We start from the raw sequence: 26,559 nt of genomic DNA, 5'->3' as shown, positions 1-26,559 counted from the left end.
ACCTTCTTTGGCCTCTCATGAATCTTCCAACATTCATCTTCACCAGACAACCCTGAGGGCTAGTATTTGGGAGGAGAAAAAGCTTCCTGAATGCACAATGCATAATTTTATACGTTTCATCAGATGCATTACAATTTTCCAATGGTTTTCTAATGTGGGAAGCATTCTCCAAAGCCTGTGGTGGGCAATCTGTAGTTCTCTAGATCAGTGTTTCCCAACCGGTGTTCCGCGGCACACTAGTGTGCCGTGAGACGTTGGCTGGTGTGCCGTGGGAGGGAGGCGGGTGAGTCGGGCGGTGAGAGGCGGCGGCGGCGAGGATCCGCGTCGAGCCGGGGGCGGCTCCACGGTGGTGGTGCCGAGGTTTCTCTCTCCATTCTCCCCTCACACACACACACAGGAAATAACACAGGATCAGCTGACAGGACCCAGCCAATGGGGCGGCGGCGGGGCAGCGCGTGCAAAAGGGAGGAGCGCGAGACAGCGGACGAGGAGGAGGCCGGCATGTCCGGGCAGCAGCAGCAACAACAGCAGCAGCAACTCCCAGCGACGGCTCCTCAAGCCCCGGGCAACCCTACTCCCTCACCGGCCTCGGCCGCCCTCCTGCTCCACCCGCCGCTGCCTCCCCCGCCGCCGCCGGCCACCTCGGCCCCGCCGCCGCCCCCTCCTCCGCCCGCTATCGCCGCCACCACCACAACAGCCGCCGCCGCCTCAGCTGCCGCCGTCCCTCAGTCCCTCGCTTTGCTGCCTCCTCCCCCCCACCCCCAAAGCTTGGAGGTTCCCCGGCAAGGGGGAGGGGAAAAAATTGAAAACTTACACTTTCGTGCGTCCCTCCCGGCGTGACGCTGCGCGCTGACGTCACGGGGCTGTAATGGTGGTGTGCCGCGAGATTTTTTTCATCAAACAAGTGTGCCTTTGCCCAAAAAAGGTTGGGAAACACTGCTCTAGATGTTGATGGACATCCTATCATCCCTGACAGTTTATCATGCTTGCTAGGATCTAGGGGAGGTGGAAGCCAATGATATATGGAGAGCAGTAGGTTGACGACTCCTGAAAAGGCATGTTGCACCTTAATCTTTTAGAGAGTCATGGTTCCTCACCTAGGTCTTGGTTTGCATTCAGGAATGAAAACAACACTAACAAGATGTGTGGAAGCCAATGCAGATGACAGAACAGAGGTGCATGAGGTTGTTGGGTGTGGAAATTATAAGGTTTGGCCACAGATGATGTCACCAATGTCCTTAAGCAAAGGCTCAGATTTATTGCAGCCTATGTTTTTCTGGATTACAGCCTTCTCCATCAGATATATGAAAGGTTATTCTCAGCTGACACACAAACACACACAAAAGTTAATATAAAGAGGTGTCAGAAGGCCACAGAACAGAGGAGGTGGTTGGTATCTCTGACATTTCTGTGAAAAGTTGAGATGTGCTGAAGATAAAGGGGGCCACACACATCTGTGTTAATAAGATGCCATTAGACTACGTGTTTTGCTTATCAACAATAAAGTGTAGAAACAAAGTACAATAAAAAAATTTCACACACAAGATTTTGATTTTTCACAGCAAACGAGTCTATTTAGATCACATCATGAAAATTACTAAAGCCCTTGAAGCTCATCAACAATATTATTTTCCAGTCTATAAGGATCTCATCACTCTTTGCCTATCCGGATTGTTTTGCAAATTCCAGCATAGAACAATATTCCAGTTATAAACAAACATTCCTGATTCTTCTAATTTACTTGGCAACTCTTGCATTTGTATTTAACACAGTTACCCCATTAATATCTTTGCCGTTCCCTGGAAGAAGTTTCAATACTAGCATAGACATTTATAATGTGGCATAAATTGTTTTGTTTTGACTGTATTTTATTTCAAAAGCTTTGAACACTTGACAGGGGGATGATTTTATTTTTCACAAAGAGGAAAAAGTTTATTGACCATTCTGCTTTGATAATCCCTACCTTGCCTTTCCCCTCTTTGCCGGAAGGCTGAAAGCACGATCCTTTCAGGTCACATCAATAGCTACCATTCTGTGTGCAGTGGTTCAATACTTAACATTTTTGAAAACAAATCAGAGCAAAGATCAAGTCTCTTGTTTTGGATCAGAAAGTGGCTTTGAAAAGCAAATACACTAGGAGCAATTCCAGTCTTCAGACAGCAGCTCAAAGTGGTGTCAGCACACTCCTTCCACAGCGATACTTCTTTTTTGAGAGTTTGTAGGTAGCACCACAAAGACAAAGCAAACAGGTAAAAACTTTCTTGCAAAAATAAAAAAAACCCACCAGCTGTATGACAGCAATAGCAACTATGTTTGGTTTCTTTACCTTGTACCCAAAGTCTCTGGGAAGCTTAAACAGGCACAGGTGAATAAAATGGGTATTTTTTGCTACATTTGGGTGCCATGGGTATTAATCTCCCTGCCCCAGTGTCTGTGGGTAGAATAGCATGGGAACAGTAAATCTGTAAAAAACAAAAACAAAAAGTTAAGAGCATTGTCTAGTCCAGCGGTTCTCAACCTGTGGGTCCCCAGATGTTGTTGGACTACAACTCCCATCATCCCTGAGCTCTGGCCTTGCTAGCCATGGATGATGGGAGTTGTAGTCCAACAACATCTGGGGACCCACAGGTTGAGAACCGCTGGTCTAGTCTAAGCCATGGTGCAGGGATGGGAACCTCTGGCACTCAAGATGTTCCTGACTAAAATTCCCATCATTCTTGCACATGGACTATGCCATCTAGGGATGGTGGGTGTTACAGCCCAAATTTGCCTGGGAACCAAAGGCTAGGAATTGCTGGTTCTAGAGGCTTGATGTAAGCATAAGAATAAGAATTTTATTATTTATATTCCGCCTATCTGGCTGGGTTTCCCCAGCCACTCTGGGTGACTTACAGCAAGTCCTAAGCTCTGTGGTTTAACCCACAGCGCCACCCGCGTCCCTTTTCGAGGCTGCTGGTCCCTTATTTTCAAATCTGTAAGTTGACAGCTATGATAACAACCCATGCAGCCATTCTTCTAAGGTGGGTGTAGGGAGCCTCTGGGCTTCCAGACACTGATGAACTACAACTCCCGTAATCCCATGCCATGCTTGCTTGGGCCTGATGGGAGTTGTAGTACATCAACATCTGGCGGGTCAAAGGTTCCCCATACCCACTCTCAGGTAAACTCTGTTGCAAGCTATGAGACATTGCAGTTCCATCTTTTCCAGAATCACTAGGGTGCAGTGGGTTTTCTCTCCCCACTCCCACTTTCTCTCCCAGAAAACAAAACAAAAAACTTGTTGTGACAGCTGGAAAACAATGCAGCTACAATCCAGCTGTGTGGAAGAAACACCCTTTCCACATTTTCTTTTCAAAGCTTTTCTTTTTCACAGTTTGGCAAAGAGAAAGGATGGATGAAATAACAACTGGGGAGGTGGGGTGGAACCCAAAGTAAAAATGATTCTGGTCTCCATGAGTTGTGGAAAAGCACACCATTTGTAAATGAAGCGCAGAAAAGGACAAATGAAACATTTTCGTCGTTTATTAACACTTCAAACTATCACATCCTATAGCCAGTGATCCCCCCCCCCCCGCCAATATTCTCCGCATTTTCTTCCTGATGGTACGCAAATAGGTACATGAGGCACTCTGTGCGAATACTGGAAAAATTATATATATAATATACACATACTATATAATATACACATATTACATATATAATACACACACACAAATCCAACCAACCTCATGCAAAAATAAATAACAGGGAATATTGCAGAATATACACAAGCACCATTAGGAAAATCTGTGTGCTTAAAGAAGTTACAATCTGAATAAGCATATAATCATGATTAGTAAGAACAGGGTTACAGTTCATGCACATATCGTAACTATGAAAAAGCTAACAAAACTCTGGCTACCAAAGTACCAGAGCAACAGTTTATAAAAGCCCACCCTTTTCCAGTCTTCGTTATCAGCAGACAGTGTTTAAAAATAAATAGGATTACGTTTAAAATGACACACAGAATAAAAACTTCCTTACTTCTAAACATAATTTTTGTTGGGGTTCCTTTCAAGGTTGGTTAGGCAACAGGGCAGAATGAAGGAATGCTGCCAAGATAAAGCAACAGTTAAGTACTCTCAAAGTCATTAATACTGACAACTTGCGGGGGGAGGAATCAGCAGGAGTAGTTACAGAAGAGGAGCATTACTGCTTGTACTTCTGTAGTTATATAATATGCCAAATGCTGGCGAAACGGCTCGACAAAAAGCATGTTGCATTATTAAGCGTAGCAGCTTGATCGTCTCTAGTTTGGCCAAAGCAAAGATGGCCAACAGACTGTCCAGAGAGTGGGCTCTTTATATAGGCCGTATGCTGCAAAATCATCATCATCATCATCGTAATAATAACAGTAACAATAAGGCAGAATTATGTTGTCTGAGAATCTGCTCTTTAAAACTGTAGGATGGGAAGTAGAAAAAAAAACTTATTAAAGACGTGTGGTCAAGTGGTTAATGCTTTTAAGGGTCAAAATACATGTTTTGGTTAGGGTTGCCATATTTCAAGAGGTAAAAATCCGGGGCACAAAAGCTGGTTTTGGGAAAGCAACGCACACTTCATTGTGTTACATTTTACCGATTTCCAACCGACGATAATTCCATCATTGAAATACCGGACAAATTCCAGACGTATGGCAACCCTAGTTTTGGTGCCCTGCACAATGATTGCGTTTGGGTTCACACTCTGGTTCCAGAAGTGTGCATTAGCTAGCTTCTCACTAAAATGCAGACAGAAACAAATTCCCCCACCTCCCATCCCTAAGCTGCTACTCTACAAGGCTATGCATTCATATAAATGCTTGCATGGAGGGCTGATTTCATGGCCTTCCTTTACTTTTATAGTCTTCCGCACACTGAATGTTCTGGCCCTACAACTGCATTTCTATTGCTTTTGCAAAACTGTGTAGTATGAATCTGACTTCCGCAGTTTGTCAGTGGAATCTAAGCCCTGGAAGAAATTTAGCAGGGCAGCTCCTGATGTAATGAACCTCCAGGGAGAATTCAAGTCCAAATAGTACACGTCTGAGGCTGTGAGTGGTCATTCTAGTTAGAAGACCAGAAAATAAGGCAAAGAAGAGGCAAAATGGAACAGGAGGACTTGGCTATCCGACAGTGACTGTCCCACCCATATTTTGGGCTCGTATAACTATACATTCCCACTGAATAAAACTTACAGCAGTTAAAAGTCTATGTGTTTGACATATTGTAACATATAGAGAGTAAACAGTAGTATTAAACCATCCCTGTCATTAAGAAAGGTAATGAGTTGGGGGGCTTTGAATCCATAAAGGAAGAAACAGCAGCAGCAGCTGGTTTCCATTTCTATCAACTGACAGCTGACTATGAAACATATATATTTTATCTCCTCTTCCTTCGAATTCAAGTCAACTTGGTTCTGGGGACTAAACAGGAATTCATTACCCCATAGCAGCCTTTCTCAACCTGTGGGTCCCCAGATGTTGTTGAACTACAACTCCCATCACCCCTAGCTAGCAAGGCCAGAGCTCAGGGATGATGGGAGTTGTAGTCCAACAACATCTGGGGACCCACAGGTTGAGAACCGCTGCCCATAGCCAGCGTTCCAACTCCACAATTCTATGATTCCATGATTTTTCAAAGTATGCAGGGCTGATGTTGCCAGCATACCATGCATTTAGCTCTCCAAAGGGACCTTGCTGTTGGGTGGGAAACCTCTGCGGCCTCCAAGATGTCCTTGGACTACAACTCCCATCATCCCTAGCTAGCAGGAGCAGTTGCCAGGGATGATGGGAGTTGTAGTCCAACGACAGCTGGAGAGCCAAATTTGAGAAACACTGTTCTTATGCCTGACTCGTGCATTGACTACAGTGAAACGGAGGTCTCTCTATGTGGCCTCTGGGCTTCATCTTGATACCACCCCTTGAGTGTTCTTGCCTGGCTAGAATGTATTTCTGGTGCCTCTGGAAAAACAGAGAGGTTTATGTGTGTAGAAACTAGGATATAGGAAGCTTGCTTAGAAGGGAGGGTGGCCCACAGAATGATTAAAGGTGCTGTGCTCCCTTTCTAGTCGTAGAGACCTGGGCATAAATGAGGATAAAGTACTGCGTGAATCATCCTCTGCCACCCAGTACCTGGCAAAGAGAGATTTTCAGGGTGCTGCCCACCTCACCCGAAACATGACCACTTTGGTTCAGGTGATGAAGTCATTTACTGGTCTAAGCCAACAGGCAAAAGCAGGCGGTGCCAGAACACGGAGAGCAAAGCCCATGTCAAACGAGGGCAACTTTCTTTCTAGAAGTTTTAGAGCTTTTTGCGAAAAAGATTCTAATTGCTTTGGGAGCGCACGGAAAAGAAGCGAAGCTGTGGGGTTTGGGGGTAGGGAACAGAAGCAAGGCATCATCCCACTCCTGAGTTCCACTCAGCGTCAACGATTAAAGTCATTGCTGTGATTAACGTTATTCAGCTGCCAAATCTGCCGAAACAACCCCTTCGTTGTTCATCCTATCAGAAGAAAACCTGCAGTATCAAGCCAAGCCATCAGCAGCCTTCAGGAAATTCACTTACAGCAGCAGGTGCAGGTGTGTGGCAGTACTTGCATGTACTCTCTCTGTGTGTATCATTTCTGTACATGCAAGTACTGACACGCACACATTATTTCTTGCACGCTGTATTTGGGAAATGCCCTAGGATTGACAAACACACGGGCATCTATATGCTTTGAGAACTCCCTACCCCAAACGTATTTAAGACAGTTCTTATCATCTCTGCCAGCCGCCTTGTACCATCCAATGTCTCTATATAGCTATATTTATCAGATTCACCCTCCCAGCATAAGATTTCTGGCTTCCTCCAGCGCTCTGCATCTCTCGATAAGAAGCAAGGCATATGTAGCTCTATTTCCCAGCCCACCTTCCTTTCAAAAGCAGGCACTAATAATTCTTAAATGCTTTCCCATCCCTCCCTTACCACTATTAGAGGGTGGATTTACTTAAAAATAAAATAAAAAATCCCCTCCCCCATTGTTCTAAAAATTGTTCTGTGCATTCCCTTGCTCTCTCAAAGGTTCTGCAAAACACTGCATGTCAAACAGATTAACAGGATGTGACAGGAAGCCTTTTCCCCTTGGGAAGGAAAATGTCCCTGTTTACACCAGTAAGCTATGCATTTCTAGTTTATAGACTAGTGGTGGCAGGTCCCTCTAGTATATTTGATTTGATTAATATTCCTTTTACAAGTATACATATATGGGGTTGGAATTTATAAGTGGCTAGGCCTCATTGAAATATATAAGAGTTTTGCCATATAGTTTCGGTGGGAATGGGGATTGCTGCCCAAGGCTCTTCAAAAGGACACCGCTCCAATATTTTGCTTGAGGAGTGCAGTGAACAGGCGGCGACATTTTTAGAAGTTGAGTTGAGGATTTAAATGGGCAAGGAGAAGCATTTTGGTGTGGAGTTCGATCAAGCACACGGACTGTCTCGCCAGAGTGGTGCATGCACTCATCTCGCTTTATTGGCTGAGGGAGCTGGCGCACAGCTTCTGGGTCATGTGGCCAGCATGACTAAGCCGCTTCTGGCGAACCAGAGCAGCGCACGGAAACACCGTTTACCTTCCCGCCAGAGCGGTACCTATTTATCTATTTGCACTCTGACGTGCTTTTGAACTGCTAGGTTGGCAGGAGCAGGGACCAAGCAACGGGAGCTCACCCTGTTATGGGGATTCGAACCACCAACCTTCTGATCAGCAAGCCCTAGGCTCTGTGGTTTAACCCACAGCACTACCTGCGTCCTTTCCTCTTGCTAAAAGGGCAGCCGAACATTTCCTTTAGATCAAAATCACACCTTCTTGGGAAAGCTTTAAAAATAGCATGCCCCCCGCAATAATATTTTAAATGAAAAGGTTCTTCCCCACACCAGTTCCTGCATACATCAAGAAAGCCTTAAGTGCTTTACAAGTATTTAAATTAACATAATAGATCACCTCCTCAAAATGAATATAAAAACTAACACTTCACACATCATGACAGAAGAAGCAGCCCTTTGCATCTGTGTCAGAATGACATATGGCACTTGAGAGTGGCCAGTTTTAAATACCAGTGGCAAAAAAATAGCAGTTATATACATCTAAATCCTGATATAAATAAAGCTTTGAACATAACACACCTAAAAAAAGTCCTCAACCACAGAAGAGTATAAAAATAATAAAATACTAAATGTTATATTCACAATGAGATGCACATAACATGTTCAAACCAGCCCATTGTTCTTAACATGAAGCCATGGTCTGCTTATCTTAGCTGTAGTTTGTTAACCCACCTCAGTCAACTATCTATGGTTTGCCTGTGGCCACCAAACCAGAATATGAAACTATGGTTTGAAGTTGGCTTACAAACTTTGGCTTGCGCTACCCATAGTTTCTTGCTACGCCTACTATCCTGGCGTAATCCTGGATTATTTTGGTGCCCCTCCCCAGATAGGATGTGTGGCAAGAGTAGTTAGAAAATGAAATCAACATTAGGCAGAACAAGCTATGGTTAATTTGCTCATCAGTGAGACTTACTTTGGTTTGTTCCAACAAACCATGGATAAAACAAACCATAGCTTAACACGCCATGTGAACGTGGCCAATGTCTTTTCAAACCGGATGACAAAATATTTTATCCTTAGTACTTAATAGGCACCAGTAGGATGGAATGGTAAAACCCTGGAAAGCCATTGAATGCTGTCTCCTTGTACACTCAATGGAATGGATAAGGCTCAATCAAGAGTTTTGTTTGTGAACTGGCTGCAACCCACTGCATTAAAATTGCCTCCATGACACTAATGGTGTTTACAAGTAATGGCACCTTCCTACAGACGTTTCCTATGCTCATAGTTTGGTACGTTAGTAGGTATTATTTTCGGAAATGCATTTTCCATTTCAGTATCTAAGCTCCCTTTCTTCTGAAGCCTCATTAACATGTTCTTGATATTCCTTAGTAATATTTTCTTTGGTATGCAATGAAGAGAAGGGGACGTCAAGCTCTTATGCAAGACAATATTGTGATGTTCCAGTATCTGGTACTTTGTTTAATACTGAATCTGTCCACAGCAATTCACTCATCTTTGGTGAGGGTGTGGTAGCTTATTCACGCTTATCATTAAGTAGCATCTAAATGCTACTTGAAATGATATTTAAAATTATTCCAGAGGGTTCCGAGTATTGATCTTTAACATACAGTATGTTATTTTACCATCTCCCCAAGAGATAGGGATATGAATTGGCAGGCTTAAAACTACTTCAAAGAAGTAAATGCAAAACCACCAGACTTTTTGAGGCCTTGTGTCTGAGTTGTTTCATGGCAGGCTTTAGATGGGGATTTGCATGACTGAATGCTCCTCCATTTAAAAACCAAACCAAACCAAACCAAACCCTCCACACAGAAAACTGTTGTGTCAGAGACCTGGTCCGCACTCAACATTAAAATAAAAACATTTAAAATGAACTATCATTTCTTTGTGGTATACAAGCCTTTTTTAAATTTCCCTGCTCCTGCGTCATGCACAAGAGGAAACAAGTCACATGAACCGAGCCTTACAGTTCATTTCCTCCACACAAACCATTAGCCAATGTTGGTTCTGACTTACTGGTCATGGTTTGTTTGGAGGAGACAAACCAGGCCACATCAAGTCAAACTCTGGCTTCGTTTTCTCCTCTGCAGAGCACAGTCCGGAAAGCACTCATGGATGTTAAACCATGTATTATTTCAAACTGTGGTTTACCACTGTGATGAAATGCAGCCAGAGAGAAGCAAGGTTAGAAGCCTTCACTCAGGTATCGTTTAGCTGCATCTAAGAGGGCTGTTGGATTTTTTTTCTTTTCTTTTTTGCACGAAGGGACATTCAGTTATGCATTCCCTGAACCTGCAATCTAAAATGGTACAATCCAGACACTGGCCGGAGTTATGGAAGAACCATAGACCAGACCCATTGAAATCCACAGGCATGACTAGTTTATGTCCACTGATTTCTAAAGGGCCTACTCTTGAGCAGCTTAGTTGAAGGCAACCCTGGGTTTTGAAATACTTAAGTTCTTGCATCTTGTCTGCCACACAATAGCTTTCATTTTCCAGTGGTAAAAGGAATCCCACCCCCATTTAAACTTGCTTACGTTTGCATGTTGTGCTTTAAATGGATTTGATAGTCACCCTTTCCTCTTCCATTTCAATGGTTCTTCTCGGAGCTGAAAAAGTTAAGGAGCGGGTTCCCTGTGCAGTCGTCAGCAGAGCAGCTTCTAGGGTCTCTGAGGCAGTCGGACATGATGTCTTTGGGCTCCCTTAGAAACACCACCAGGACAGTGATGTTGTCACTGGATCCACTTTCCTTTGCGGCTGCCACTAGCCTCTCCGCAGTCTTGAGGCCGTCCCCTTTGTTTTGCATTAAGTGCTCTAGAACATGGTCCACCACCTCAAATGGCTGGATGGTGTCAAAGAATCCGTCGCAAGCGAGAAGCACATAATCTTCGGCACCAGTTAGCTCAAACGATGCACTATCTGCACAGCCGGAGATATAAGGCTTTTGGAGTGGGTCGCCTAAAAAAGCAAGCAGGAGAGAATGAAGTAAATCACCATACGAGGTACAAAATCCCGACTGCCCCATTCCTTTTTCAGAGCCGTCAAACTTTGCCTTTAAGGTGAAGCTCTAAATCAGGGTTTCCCAAACTTGGGTTTCGAACTGATGTTGGACTACAACTCCCATCAACCCTAACTAGCAGGGCCAGGAGTCAAGGATTATGGGAATTGCAGTCCAAAAACGACTGGAGACACAAGTTTGGGAAGCGTAGCTCTAAACCAGGGGTGCCCAAACTTTTTTCAAAGAGGGACAGATTTGATGAAATGAACATGCGTGAGGGCCGACCAATGTTGTTGGCCCCCAAGACGGACTTTGGACATGCCTGCTCTAAACCAAGGGTGGGTGATCTGCATGCCAAGCCAAGCTTTGCGACCTGACAAGGCATTCCCACAGCTGAGGAGAAAACATTGCAAACTGCAATGCAGAGACAGTGATCTTGTGTATATTTATTTCATTCCAGGTATGTGTATACAGTGATACCTCGGGTTAAGTACTTAATTCGTTCCGGAGGCCCGTTCTTAACCTGAAACTGTTCTTAACCTGAAGCACCACTTTAGCTAATGGGGCCTCCCGCTGCCGCCGCACTGCCGGAGCAAGATTTCTGTTCTCATCCTGAAGCAAAGTTCTTAACCTGAGGTACTATTACTGGGTTAGCGGAGTCTGTAACCTGAAGGGTATGTAACCTGAAGCGTATGTAACCCGAGGTACCACTGTACAGTAATAAAGTAGAATTAAATCCACTGTCGATGCACTGTTATCTTGTCTAGAACGCTTTGCAGAACGCACCCACAACAGAACACCATTGCAGAAGAGCTCATTAACTGTTTCCCTACAAAGGCGGCTACAGTGGTACCTCAGGTTAAGTCCTTAATTCGTTCCGGAGGTCCGTTCTTAACCTGAAACTGTTCTTAACCTGAAGCACCACTTTAGCTAATGGGGCCTCCTGCTGCTGCCGTGCCACCGGAGCATGATTTCTGTTCTCATCCTGAAGCAAAGTTCTTAACCTGAAGCACTATTTCTGGGTTAGTGGAGTCTGTAACCTGAAGCGTATGTAACGTGAAGTGTATGTAACCCGAGGTACCGCTGTACTACTTAATATTCAGAATTGCTGAGTGGTGTACACATAAAGTTAAAAACCACACGAAGATGAAGCACAATTAAAAATCATCCAAACAAATAAGGAGCGGGGGGGGGGGGCTTTAATCTTCCCACCCCACCCCAGGTCTGTCAGCGCTTCTGATCCAATGAAGGCCACTTCTCTACACTTCTCTATTTCAATGGGAAGGTAGTCACATAGGGAGAGTCATCTTTGTGCATTTTTCTCTCCTTTAAAACCTCCTCCTTAGCACACCAAACAGGTAATGAAGCACAATTTATCTTTGCTAGGATGGAAAGAAATCTGCTCTGCTCTTCCCCAGCAGAGAAGGGACTTTGGAAAGCAGGGGTTTGGTTGTCTATCGCAAATGCAGTCACTGCTTTGAAAGAGTTGCCTCTCTCTGTGTGTGATCAAATGTGGTGCATGAAAAAAAGAGCGTGTGTACATGTGCATGCACCCCAGTCATGCCACAGGCATCCACCCACAGGCCTCTTGGGGAAGAAATTGTTGCTGTAAAGGTCTTTCAAAAATCCCATTGCAGGCAGGTGGTGAACCAGGACTACAGGGCTAGAACTGAAGGTTTTCAGTGGATAAGTGAAAAATCTTGTTGATCTTCCCAAAGGGTTTTATTTTCTTTTTTCTTTTTTAAAAAAAGCTTCCCTTGAAATCCTCAAATGTTCTGCCTAAGCAGGAACTTGCAGATTTTGCCTTGATTTACATTTGCTTTAATATAACTCCTTTGGGGGGGGGGGAGAGAAGCATAGGAACACAGCATGTCTTGAAGGAGTTCCTGTAATGAACGTCAGCCAAGATGGTGCAGGGAGAATGAGGACCAATATTTTTGTACCGTTTTCTTTGTTTTTCTTTACTTAAAAAGAGAGTCTGGACGCCTCTGACTCCCCACTTCCAACAGCCTTCCTCAGTGGCGTAGCGTGGGGGGTGCAGGGGGGGCCGGCCGCACCGGGCGCAACATCTGGGGGTTAGGGTTAGGGGGCGCAAATCCACGGGTTAGGGGGCGCAAATTACTTGCCTTGCCCCAGGTGCTGACAACCCACGCTACGCCACTGGCCTTCCTTGTGTCAGGCAGTAAGATGGATGGGAACTTCTGACCAACCCCCCCCCCCCGTCTAACAGGAAGAGACTTTAGGCCCCGCCTTCCTGGTTCCCCTACCTCACTGTCAAATGCCTCCCTATCTCCGAATTATGGGAGAACCATAATTTGCGATAACTACAGTTTAGAATCCCAGCCGTTGCTGAAGCTCCCGAAGATGCAAACTGTGGATTAGAACTGCTTGTCTGATTTTGTTTTCCCTCCTCTCGGCACACTGTTTCATAATCTCCTAAGCTCTCTCTCGTCTCCATGGTGCAGCAGCTTCGAAGGCAGAGCAACAGCAGTAACTATGCATTCTTAATTCAGGAATCGCGCCAAGCCAAACTTAGCACTAACCATGGTTTGCAAATCTGTGTCAAACCATAGGTTCCAACTTTGGTATTGCAAACCCAGGCGTTGTCAGTTCACGCAAAGCTTCCTTAGCCGTGGTTTGGCATGGTGTCTTAAATGAGCCCCAGAATGCGGCTGCAGTCCTCCAGCTCATTATTCTGTTTTCCAGGGCTCTTCTCAATTTTCAATATGAATGTTGCAGCAAATGGTTCTTCCTCTTCACACACAGTTGGAGTCTGAAAACTCTGAGTCTTGCTTTGCTGTCGGCAGCGTCATGTCTAATGTCTAATACTGGCAAGGGAGTAGATTTTCACCAGTGAGCTACTGATGAAACAAACACACCCACGTGCATATAGAATTATTTTAAATGTTAAAACCCATTATTTTGCCTTTCTGTCCCCCAACCCCCGCAAGAAGGTTAAACACGTAAAATATGCAACTACTTGTAAAAGCAGTTAATCAAAATTAAGGAACGCTTCTATGAATTAATTTGGAAATGCCTCTGGTTTGTATCCCCTTCTGGATTTTTTTTGTTTTTCTTGGAAGCTTTGGTACTTTGCTGCTTAGAATCATAAAATTGCAGGGTTGGAAAGTAACCCCAAGGATCATCTAGGGCAGCCCCCAGCGATGCCATCATGTCCCACCCCATCGTAATCTTAGTAAAGACACATCCTACAATTGAAGAGAAAAGTAAAAAAGGACTTCTGCCCTAAAGTTTAGAGAAAGGTGTGTTAGTTGGATGACAAAAAAAGATCAGTGCAGTGTAGTTTAGTGGTTAGGCATGGGTAGGCAAACTAAGCCCTGGGGGCCGGATCAGGCCCAATCACCTTCTCAATCTGGCCCGTGGACAATCCAGGAATCAGTGTGTTTTTACATGAGTAGAATGTGTGTTTTTATTTAAAATGCATCTCTGGGTTATTTGTGGGGCCTGCCTGGTGATTTTTCATGAGCAGAATGTGTCCTTTTATTTAAAATGCATCTCTGGGTTATTTGTGGGGCCTGCCTGGTGATTTTTCATGAGCAGAATGTGTCCTTTTATTTAAAATGCATCTCTGGGTTATTTGTAGGGCCTGCCAGGTGTTTTTACATGAGTAGAATGTGTGTCTTATTTAAAATGCATCTCTGGGTTATTTGTTGGGCATTTCCCCCAAAAAAACATAGTCCGGCCCCCCACAAGGTCTGAGGGACAGTGGACCGGACCCCTGCTGAAAAAGTTTGCTGACCCCTGGGTTAGAGTGTCAGACTAGGAGCTGGGAAGCTAGGCTTCAAATCCCCACTCAGCCACGAAGCTGACCACGAGCTGACTACTTCACAGGGTTGTTGTGAGGGTAAAATGGGGAGGGGGAGAACCATGGATGACACCCTCAGTTCCATGGAGGAAAAAGTGGGATATAAATGTAAAAATAAAATAGAAGAAGAGAAGAAGAGTTTGGGTTTGATATCCCGCCTTTCACTCCCTTTAAGGAGTCTCAAAGTGGCTAACATGCTCCTTTCCCTTCCTCCCCCACAACAAACACTCTGTGAGGTGAGTGGGGCTGAGAGACTTCAAAGAAGTGTGACTGGCCCAAGGTCACCCAGCAGCTGCATGTGGAGGAGCGGGGAAGCGAACCTGGTTCACCAGATTACGAGGCTACCGCTCTTAACCACTACACCACACTGGCTCTCATATATAATAATATATAATTAGAGCACGGTGGGGAGGGCTGGGTGATATATCGCCCCAAACCAGTTTGAAGTCGATATCGTGATATCAGTTTCATAATTTTTTACCTGGCAATATATCGTGAATCATGATGTGTGTTAGGGTTGGCTTCCAACAGAGTGACATATCACCAAGCTAAACATTCTGATATACCAATATACTATGATGTCTGAAATAAGGACATAATCATGTGAAAGTGAACGGGTTAATGTCCCAGAAACTACGACTTAGGGATCTAAAACTGATACGATTTTACTTTACCTATAACAGATTGTTGCAACTGTTATTTTATAGTACAGAGCAATAGGGAATCACAAGAGAAGTGATGATTGGCTTCACGGTTTCCCCCTCATCATATATATCTATATATCGATACTGACACACACACACACCGCCATGTTGAATGTTATGAAACCGTTACCATGATATGGACTTCAAACCAGTTTTTTGATTCTATATCGCTACATTGCCCAGCCCTAATGTGTGTGTGTGCTATGCAAAAATAACAACGTGGGGAAAACTGTGAAGCCAGCCAATGCCTCTCTACATAGTTCCATCCCGATTTCAGACATCGTGATGTATCGTGATATTGAGTAGGGTGATATATACCACAATGTTGAAAACCAGATACCGCCCAGCCCTAATGGCGGGTCACTTTTGGGAGACCATGCCAAAACTGTGGTGCCTGCTGCTTCACATGTACAGTGGTACCTTGGGTTATAGATGCTTCAGGTTACATATGCTTCAGGTTACAGACTCCCCGAACCCAGAAATATTACCTCGGGTTAAGAACTTTGCTTCAGGATGAGAACAGAAATCGTGCTCCGGCGGCGCGGTAGCAGCAGGAAGCCCCATTAGCTAAAGTGGTGCTTCAAGTTAAGAACAGTTTCAGGTTAAGAACGGACCTCCAGAACGAATTAAGTACTTAACATGAGTTACCACTGTAGTCTTGGGACACGGGTGGCGCTGTGGGTTAAACCACAGAGCCTAGGACTTGCCGACCAGAAGGTTGGCGGTTCAAATCCCCGCGACGGGGTGAGCTCCCGTTGCTCGGTCCCTGCTCCTGCCAACCTAGCAGTTCGAAAGCACGTCAAAGTGCAAATAGATAAATAGGTACCACTCTGGCGGGAAGGTAAACGGCGTTTCTGTGCGCTGCTCTGGTTCACCAGAAGCGGCTTAGTCATGCTGGCCACATGACGGCTCCCTCGGCCAATAAAGCAAGATGAACGCCGCAACCCCAGAGTCGGTCACGACTGGACCTAATGGTGGGCGTCCCTTTACCTTTACCTTTACCACTGTAGTCTTATTCCCAGGAGCACAGAGCTGGGCTTTCAGACGACTCACGGAAGGAGGCAGTTCACATGGCAGAAACAGGCAGCACTCAGCATGATAATCAACATTTATAAAAAAATTGACCTAGGATATTTATTTGCTTATTTTTTTAAAAAAAACATTTTTATATTACATTTGGCCCTAAAAAAGCTTCCCCCCCCCCCAGCATTTTGCAAAAAGTTATGGAGTGAAGAGGGGAAACGATCCATGACTTCTCAATAGGAGTGCATGATTGGGCCATTTCAGGAGGCACAACTATAATAATAAAATAGTTTTACAGATGCTTCGAGGAAGGAGCTGGAAGAGCAGTGTGCACTGTCAGGTTTGTGTTACTATGGCAATGTACCACGTGGAACAATTATTAATGTAGGTGCAATAACGGCAGCAATTCAGTCCAAGGTTAGAAAAATGCTGCAGTGCCTGTTGGTAAGAAAAAAAAACCCCAAATGGCCTTGTGCAGTTAGGATATGGCTGCTTTTGTCTTGTTCGTTACAGATTTCCACAAAAGCCTTGCAGTATCAAACTATTCCCTGTGTGTGTGCTACTTGTGAAGTTTCTAGCTGTCAAGGCTGTGCTTTGAAATAACTCCCAAACTGATGCAGAACGCAAAGTTGTGAACGGCGGTAGAACAAACAACAGCCGCCCCATCACACTTACATGCTGACAATATTTCATTAGAGCTAAATATGGTAAATGAACACATTAGGGCTGATGTTCTTCAAGGACATGGCTTACCGATAGCTCTGGAAACAGCCAGGGTTCCATTGACACGCCAGCAGTCCATGTAGATAAGGCAACCTCCTAAGGCTTCTATGCGTTGTCTCTCATCCTAAATAAACAACAACAACAAAAGCTCACTAAATCTATAGGTGTAGGTGTGACAGGCACAGGAAGCACAGTACCAACCAGTCTAGGGATGTAAGGAGGCAGCAATTTCTATCCTGCCCTGTGTTCATTGCAATCAGCCCTGTTTCCATTCTACTGCAGATCAGCTTCCGCTAAAAACTTCTTTTAAATTTGTATGCTATTTTATTACTTATTAAATTTCTATACAGTGGTACCTCGGGTTACATACGCTTCAGGTTACACACTCCACGAAGCCAGAAATAGTGCTTCAGGTTAAGAACTTTGCTTTAGGATAAGAACAGAAATTGGGCTCCGGCAGCACGGCGGCAGCAGGAGGCCCCATTAGCTAAAGTGGTGCTTCAGGTTAAGAACAGTTTCAGGTTAAGCACGGACTTCCAGAACGAATTAAGTACTTAACCCGAGGTACCACTGTATATAATACAGTGCAATATAATACCATAGTATTATAACAATAACCCTGTCCACTTAATTCTGCACCAGCTGAAGTTTCCGAACAGTCTTCACGGGCAGCCCCACATACATCATGTTGCAGTAATCTAACTTAGAGGTTACCACAGCATAGATGACATCAGTTAGGCTATCCCTATCCAGATACGGCTGCAACTGGGTCACCAACCAAAGTTAATGGAAGGCACTCCATGCCACTGAGTCCACCTGAGCCTCAAGCAACAGCAATGGATCCAGAAGTAACCCCAGGCTGCAGATCTCCTTTTTCAGAGGGAGTGTAACCCTAACAAGAGCATGCAATCTTCCATCCATCCAGTCTAGGAAACCGCCCACTAACAGTACCTTAAGTCTTAGCTGGAATGAGCTTCAGATTATTGGCTCTCATCCAATCCATTATTATTAATCCCACTATTATTAATCTCACTCTTATTTTGGCGTGGTCCCTTTTAACTTACAAAATAACTGGTATGTTTGGATTTAGAGGGAATGATGATGATGATGATGGTGATGATGATGATGATAATTTATTACTTATACCCTGCCCATCTAGCCAGGCCTCCCTAGCTACTCTGGGTGGCTCCCAACACAATATTAAAAACACGATAAAACATCAAACATTAAAAACTTCCCTAAACAGGGCTGCCTTCAGATGTCTTCTAAACATCAGGTGGTTGTTTATTTCCTTGACATCTGATGGGAGGGTTCCCTGTAGCCTCACTTCTCGCAGTGAGAAAACCGCCAGAAGGCCCTTGGAGCTGGACCTCAGTGCCTGGGCAGAATGATGGAGGTGGGGATGCTCCCTCAGGTATACCGGGCCGAGGCCATTTAGGGCTATCTCCTTTCCCTTCCTCGCCCACAACAAACACTCTGTGAGGTGAGTGAGGCTGAGAGACTTCAGAGAAGTGTGACTAGCCCAAGGTCACCCGCAGCTGCATGTGGAGGAGCGGAGATGCGAACCCGGTTCACCAGATTACGAGTCCACCGCTCATAACCACTACACCACATTGATGTACATACACAAGAGGCCAAGAGCTTTGTGGGGGAAACTCAAAGAAGCAGTAGTTACCTCTCTCTCTGGCTTGTGAGGTTCCATCAGGGTTATAGCTTTCCCTTGCCGGACTAGCATTACCTGTGAGTCGCCAAGCCAAGCTATATGTAACTTGTTCCCAACAATCAAGGCAGCCACACCTGTGCTACCGTTGCGCAGCTTCTGTATAGTTTGGGGAGAGAGAGAGAGAGAGAGAGAGAGAGAGAGAGAGAGAGAAGGGGGAGGGAATGTTATAAAGAGCCTTTAAAAGGATGAAATGTAACTGTGTGGGGAGAATTGGTGCTCATTATTTAACCGTGCATCAAAGATCATAGAAACTCTGTTAGCGATGTAAAAAGCATTAGAGTGAATTCACACTAGCCTTTTGTTGCTATTGTTGTGATGACTTCTATCCGGTTGTTCAAAACATGTCAAGAAATAAAATGCAACTAGTTACTGTGTGCCTGGATGACTCTAGGTGACTTCTCCCAGAGTGCTGGGAGAGTTATTGCGTACTCCAGATGACTTCTCCCAGCAGTTTCATGTAGATGACAACAAGTATGGGGGGGGGGGCACGAGGGAAGAACAGAACTCTGAGACATGCTGTAGGCCGATAAATGTTTTGCTACCATCTTCTGAGATTGGTTATCCAAGAAGGAATGCAGCCACTGTTAACGCTGCTCCTCTGAGGAGTCCCATCCCAGACAACCGATCCAGAAGGACAGTATGGTCAATGAAATCAAAAGCTGTTGAGAGATCCAGAAAGACCCCCCACATCCATCAACGTTGGGCTAAATTAAACCTTTTACCTCCTCTGATTTGCGGATGCCCACTCCTTCCCCAGTGTAAGGCACTAATCAGGGCAACCAAGGCTGTTTTGCCCCAATTTTGAGCCTAAACCCAGACTGGAAAGGATCCAAATTATCTGTATCATCTGACACCACTCATGTATTCAAAAACTATTGCAACAGAAGATGCTCCTAAAGATCTTGGTTTGTTTCTATTCAATACAGTGCTGGCAGTAATACCCTTTTCAATAAGTGCTTTCAAACATCTATTACAATCAACCACCGCAGTGGTCAACGTGAGAAGGTACAATCAGATAGAGAGGTCTAGTGCTTGCATTAACATAAATTATAAGCATTAAATATTAAAACAAACAAACAAGATGTTTGCAGTGTATTCTCAGAACAATGTTGTGGGCTTTATTCATCAAGTGGGGGTTGGGGTGGGGGTGGCCCACTCAGGAATATACCAAACCCCTCTCTCTGAACGATCAGGTTTAATTGAAAAAGCAAAGTCTGTCGCACTTTTCAGCTGGAACAAAGTGTGCCGGCTCACTAAGCAGTAAAGCTGTTCCTGTTTTCCTGTGTTCTGATAAAGGAGGGTAAAGGCAGAATTCCCAGAGCGGTTGAGCTTCCAGGGAACTCTTGGAATTGTAGGTCTGTAAGGCAGAGAAAGGGACATGGGTGGCGCTGTGCGCAGTGGCGTAGCGTGGGGGGTGCAGGGGGGCCCGGCCGCAACATCTGGGGGGGGGGGGCGACTCGAGTGCTCAAGTGCTAAAATCCACGGGTTAGGGGGCACAAATTACTTGCCTTGCCCCGGGTGGTGACAACCCACGCTACGCCACTGGCTGTGGGTTAAACCACAGAGCCTAGGACTTGCCGATCAGAAGGTTGGTGGTTCGAATCCCTGCAAGGGGTGAGCTCCCGTTGCTCAGTCCCTGCTCCTGCCAACCTAGCAGTTCGAAAGCATGTCAAAGTGCAAGTAGATAAATAGGTACCGCTCTGGCGGGAAGGTAAACGGCGTTTCCGTGCGCTGCTCTGGTTCGCCAGAAGCGGCTTAGTCATGCTGGCCACATGACCTGGAAGCTGTACGCTGGCTCCCTCGGCCAATAAAGCAAGATGAGCGCCGCAACCCCAGAGTCGGTCACGACTGGACCTAATGGTCAGGGGTCCCTTTACCTTTACTTTACCTAAGGCAAAGAAAGGCCTCCGAACAACTCTCAGCACCTACTGTTCGCAGATTCTTCGGGGGATGCCATGACTGCTTAAAGTGGCACGACACTGCTTTAAATGGATAGTACAGATGGGGAAAGACAGAACTGTCGTCACAGACAGAGAGAGGGAATTCTAGCCACATGGGGACAGTAGAGGAGAATGGTTGGAGTAATTAATGAGAAGAGATTTTTGGTGGCTGATCCTGGTATAGTGAGAAGAGTGAAGATCATGGACAGGGATACACACACACACACACACACACACACACACACACCGTGTTATTTCTAGTGTTTTAACTTTGTAGATCTGTTTTGTGAGACCCACCCAGAGGACACTTTATATAGGTCAATAGATGCATGTCAAAAAACCCAAAATAAAATATATTGGAAGGAAAGCTACTATTCTGTCTAGTAAGGTAAAAGGTAAAGCCGACCCCCTAGATGGTTTAGTCCAGTCAAAGGTGACTATGGGATGCAGCGTTCATCTCGCTTCAGGCCAAGGGAGCTGGCATTTGTCTGCAGAAGCTTTCCAGGTCATGTGGCCAGCAAGACTAAACCACTTCTGGCACAACGGAACACCGTGGTGAAAACCAGAACACATGGAAACGCCATTTAACTTCCCGTCACAGCAGTACCTATTTATCTACTTGCACTGGTGTGCTTTCGAAGTGCTAGGTCAGCAGGAGCCGGGACAGAGCAACGGGAGCTCACCCCATTGCACGGATTCGAACCGCTGACCTTCCCATCAGCAAGCCTGAGAGGCTTAGTGGTTTAGACCACAGTGCCACCTGCTCCCTAGTACTAACTGCCAGTCTGGCCTCAGGAAAGTTCTGGGCATTTTGTGGTTAAATGATTGTGCTTAGGGATTGTCCCTCTAGGTGCATAGGGAGTGTCAAATGGTAGTTGATTAACCTTCGCGAATGTCCACCTTGTTTCTAAACAGCTCAATTAGAGGTCTGGATTATGCTTCAACTTTCTAAAAAGTGCTCTATTTAGTTGCAAACCAATATAGTTTTGATTTTTTAAAGTAAACAGTTCATATACATGCTTGTTCAGAAAATATACAAATTGCGTAGCTGGAAAACAGGTTTTAAAAGCACTTTCCCCCTTGCTATTTAAATCACTTTGATCTGCAACCAGTCCATTTCAGCATTATTTTGGAATGGCTGGCCCACCAAATGACCTTGTAATCTACATTAAGCCATTTCCGACCTGGGAGGAGGTGGGAGGAGATGGGGTTGCGGGCAGAAATCCCTCCCACATCCCACGCGGGGGCTGGCCATTGCTCCCGCGAGACTAGGGAATCCCCGGGCGTGTCAGCGACCCGGCCCGCCAATCGGCGGACCGGGGAGGCGGGGCCTAGCCTATTTAAGGCTAGGCACGCCCGGGGACTGCCCTCTTTGCCCCTTGCCAGCTGAGCGGTTTTCCCAACCCACCTACCCATTAGGTTTTAGGTAGCTTTGACCTTGCTATGGACTTCGGTTGATCGCCGCAAGGGGCCTGGTAGGAATTTTTCCAAGTTGGCACACTTCGAGCCTTTTGGTTTTTTCGCCTACCTCGTAGCAAACGTCACAACTTATTCGGTGTTGGTGGTTAGGCATTGGCAGGGGTCTATTGTTATGCAAATGAAGGGGGGAAGGAAACGCCATCACCTTCCCCCAAAAAGAAATGGGTAGTCCGGTAGAGGACTCCGGGGGGCGTTGCCTTGTCCGAAACCTAGGGAGGTAAGGGCCTCCGGCACGCCCCAGAGCGGTGACACCCGTTGGGATCCTAGTTGGCGTACTTCAACAGGACTCCCACGGCTTGTGGACAACCCTTCCCGGTCCCCATGCCGGGTAGTTGATAGGAGCCAATGCCTAAGGCCAATACCTTCCAATTCTGTAATCAATAAAGTTGTGGCCTTTTATGCCCATTAACCTTAAATACTGTGTCCAGTGTCTTCATTTCACATGGGGGAGGGGACTTGCCACGCAACTACGCTATACGAGTTTTCTTACTTACTCTCTCTCACACTATGCTATCATTCAAACAAGAGAAACTACCTTGCTTATAGCTCAGGTTCCCAATTTACCTGAATTAGAAAGAAGGAATCGGCTACAGCACCCTAATCCCAGATGCAGTTTCTCCTAGTTCTTGGCATATGTACTGCAGCCCATCATTTCCTGGATCCTTGCATGAGTGACAGTGAACAGAAGGTAACCTGGATGAACCTACTGGGCTTTAAAAAAAAATGGCTACCCCTCTGGAAAGACCCCAACATCCATCAACGTTGGCCTAAATTAAACCTTTCAGCTCCTCTGATTTGTGGACAATGATTCTTAGGCAAAAGTCTATTAAGTGAACCAATAAATTATTTACCTGGGATTTTCTGCAACGCTACAGAAAAGCCAATTACCAAGAGGACACATTTCTCAGCACTCAGCTTCGCTGTACTCACTCCTCTGGCGAGCCAACAATCTACAATTACTGCAGTACTCGCCTCTCTCCACTCACCTCTCTCCTGGCTTTAGCAAGGAACATTTCATCTGTTTTCTGGAAAGATTCCCTCAAGGCCTCCACCGGGTTTTTCAGAAGGTCTTTGTGATGTGCCACATTTACGTGCAAGTGAGCAGCTGCATAGTTAGCCGCATCTATTCCTCCATGACCATCAAACACGGCGAAGTACGCCCGGTCCACGTCATCCTTCCGGAGGCAAGGACATGCAAAGAGAAGGCAAAGATAATTTTTTACCACGTGTGACTTCTTCTGCGAATGTATCGGAATGGCCCTACTGGGCTGAAAAAAAATTTCAGTGATAATTTCATTGCTATATCTCCCCCTGCTCCATAAAACTCTTGTGAGGTTTTTCTACACTCAAGAGGCATATAATTTTTTAATGAAACAAATAAATAATAAGTAGAAAAATAACCAATACGGGGGACCTAGAAGCCAAAGCATAAACAGTAACAAGACCCAGGATAAATAATTCCAATACAACAGGTGTGCTACTTTGCTGTGCAACAGGTTGCTCAAATCTATTGTGAAATGAAATCAGCAGCGACCTGCTTTCGGATTTTTTTACGCAGCAACCTTCTGCTGGTGCAAAACATTTGGCCAGTGGAACAGGTATACCACTGTCTTGCACAGGACATACCTAGAGCTGGCTTTTCATCTCTTAAGCAATTTTCCTGAACCCCACTCCCCAAATCACCATAGTTAGAACTAGTCCAGGGGGTGGGGGGGTGGAGCAAGGATTTTCAAGACTCAGATTAATATATTTATTATGTCAGAACAATAACTTAGTTTTGAGATTAGTGTGCTCAACCAATGCCTATTCTATAACAGATTCCTCAAAGAACTTGGTGTGAACTCTGTCGTGATCTTCATCCAACTTCCAGCAAATATGCACATTTTCGCAATTTCCTCTAAAATTGAGTGTTTTTGTCTAATATATGCATCTTCACTGACACTTGACCCCAGCATATATGCCTTTGAGAACGTTATTTGGATGGGAAACTGCACTGTAAAACTCAAGAGAAGGTTCAAATTTTCTGTGCTTTGGTTCTTGTAGTGCTTCCAAAAGTGTGAATTAAATTGAACTTGTGCCCCTTCCCTATCTGTGAGTACCTGCACTCTCTCACAGTTGTGCAGTTACTTCATGTTAAACCCTGGACTTCATTATTATTATTGTTGCTGCTGTTGTTGTTGTTGTTGTTGTTATTATTATTATACCCCACCCATCTAGCTGGGTTTCCCCAGCCACTGTGGGCGGCTCCCAACAGAATATTAAAAACACAATACAACATCAAACATTAAAAACTTCCTTAAACATGTCTGCCTTCAGATGTCTTCTAAAAGTCGGAGAGTTGCTTATTTCCTTGACATCTGATGGGAGGGCATTCTAAAGGGCAGGTGCCACCACCGAGAAGGCCCTCGGAGCTGGATTTCAGTGATGGGGGTGGAGACACTCCTGCAGGTAATGGTGTTGTGGGGGCACTGCCCTCTTTCAGAGAATCTATAGAACTGGTAGTTTTGGAAGGTACCCCAATGGTCATTGATCCAACCCCCTGAAATGCAGGATGATAGCTGGTCATCTAACTCCTGCTTCAAAACCTCCAAGCAAGGAGAGTCTACCTTTCGTGGAATAGGTTTCAAAAATAGACCATTAAACAATGGTTGAAACGGAAGCCACAGTGGAAGGCTGCTTTTTCCAACAGACTGATCTGAAGCATTATTATGAAAGTTTAGATGGTAACATGTATTAATTCACTTATTTCAAAATGCGCTATGCCAGCCCTGCTGTGTCCCCTGCCCCTAACTGAGTGGCTCTCTGCACTTCTGTCCTGACGCCACCAGTGTTCTCTCACCTGAGCCCTAGAAACATACCGTCAAGCCAAACAGCTGATTAAATTCTGGGAGGGAAACATGCCTGTCCTCCATTTTCCGGCGGGTATTACGGGTTGCATGGATGGAAACTTGGAGGTAGCGATGAAGCGGCTTCGGAGGCGGAGGCGGCTGCTTCTGCCACTTGCAGCAAACGTCCCAGAGTTTGTTAAAGAAGCAGCGCTGCAAAGAGGCTCCATCCAGCACTGAAAATAAAATGAGAGAGAAGTCATCTTAGGGGGCTTACATTGCATCATTTGGCTTTCTCCTTCAACCTGCCACTGATTGAGGTTTTTCCCATCTGTTTACAGTGGAACCGCGGGTTACATACGCTTCAGGTTACATACGCTTCAGGTTACAGACTCCGCTAACCCAGAAATAGTACCTCGGGTTAAGAACTTTGCTTCAGGATGAGAACAGAAATCGTGTTCTGGCGGCGCGGTGGCAGCGGGAGGCCCCATTAGCTAAAGTGGTGCTTCAGGTTAAGAACAGTTTCAGGTTAAGAACGGGCCTCCGGAACGAATTAAGTACTTAACCCGAGGTACCACTGTACTTACCTAAGATACTGCACGATTTTAATAAAACAACCATAATGGTGTTAAAGGCTGTTCCACTCTTCTCATTAAGGACTGATTATGGTTGTGTTAGGGACGCGGGTGGCGCTGTGGGTTAAACCACAGAGCCTAGGACTTGCTGATCAGAAGGTCGGCGGTTCGAATCCCTGCGATGGGGTGAGCTCCCGTTGCTCAGTCCCTGCTACTGACCACCTAGCAGTTCGAAAGCACGTCAAAGTACAAGTAGATAAATAGGTACCGCTCCGGCGGGAAGGTAAACGGCATTTCCATGCTCTGCTCTGGTTCGCCAGAAGCAGCTTAGTCATGCTGACCACATGACCCGGAAGCTGTTCGCTGACTCCCTCGGCCAATAAAGTAAGATGAGCGCCCCAACCCCAGAGTCGGCCACTACTGAACCTAATGGTCAAGGGTCTCTTTGCCTTTTTAAGGTTGTGTTGCTCAGCGTAGGAGACAGGGAAGGCTCCTCCCGTTTTGCTACCTGAGACAGAACGGAAATTGCCGCCTTCTGCCCCCACCCACACTGGCAGAGTCAGGGGCAAGAGTCAGGGCATTCCACAAAGTATTGCTGCTTGGCTTCTCTGCCCCAGGGGCACTCTGGTAGCGGTGGAAACTGTGAGGTACGTGGAGCGCCATCTCTTGCACCTGTGCCGCCTGAGGTGGGCGTTTCACCCCAACCTCCTGTGTGGGCCGACTATTCACAAAGAAATTATGATATGATTGCATGATACAAAAACTGTGCTTCTTGCTACAGATAGGTAGCCGTGTTAGTCTGCCATAGTCAAAATAAAAAAAATCCTTCCAGTAGCACCTTAAAGACCAACTAAGTTAGTTCTTGGTATGAGCTTTCGTGTGCATGCACACTTCTTCAGATACACTGAAACAGAAGTTGCCGGACCCTTCTATATAGTGAGAAGGTGGGGAGGGGTATTACTCAGAAGGGTGGTGGGAATGGGAGATTGGCAGATAGCTGAGATGAGCCTGTTGACGACTCTTAACGACTGTAATAGGTCTTACAGGAAAAGGCAAGGGGTGAGAAGGTGAGAAATGGCTTAGAATAAACGGACATAAATCTGACATTTAT

At 45.5% G+C, this 26,559-nt stretch overlaps 1 protein-coding gene and 1 long non-coding RNA gene across 2 annotated transcripts in view; both read right to left on the bottom strand.

The window, feature by feature from the left end:
* Nucleotides 1-3,497: 3,497 nt before the first annotated feature.
* The window catches only part of PPM1F (protein phosphatase, Mg2+/Mn2+ dependent 1F), a 55,119-nt gene continuing 32,057 nt past the window's right edge, over nt 3,498-26,559 (bottom strand). The window contains exons 3-7 of the mRNA XM_083479061.1: nt 24,907-25,109; nt 23,035-23,223; nt 18,582-18,725; nt 16,937-17,030; nt 3,498-10,590 (exon numbers count right to left, since the gene is read on the bottom strand). Of these exons, the coding sequence (XP_083335187.1) occupies nt 10,223-10,590; nt 16,937-17,030; nt 18,582-18,725; nt 23,035-23,223; nt 24,907-25,109 (998 nt within the window). The 3' untranslated portion in view covers nt 3,498-10,222. The remainder of the gene's footprint in view (nt 10,591-16,936; nt 17,031-18,581; nt 18,726-23,034; nt 23,224-24,906; nt 25,110-26,559) is intronic.
* Nucleotides 12,576-14,600, bottom strand: LOC310695119. Its single transcript, XR_014519931.1, has 2 exons — nt 12,796-14,600; nt 12,576-12,640 (listed from the first exon to the last, which is right to left on the bottom strand). It is a non-coding gene; the product is annotated as an uncharacterized lncRNA (long non-coding RNA).

Source organism: Podarcis liolepis (assembly GCF_965112155.1).
Source record: "Podarcis liolepis genome assembly, chromosome: 15".
Lineage (NCBI taxonomy): Eukaryota > Metazoa > Chordata > Lepidosauria > Squamata > Lacertidae > Podarcis > Podarcis liolepis.
The sequence above is the reverse complement of the archived record's forward strand: the minus strand, read 5'-3'. Positions and strand labels throughout refer to the sequence as shown.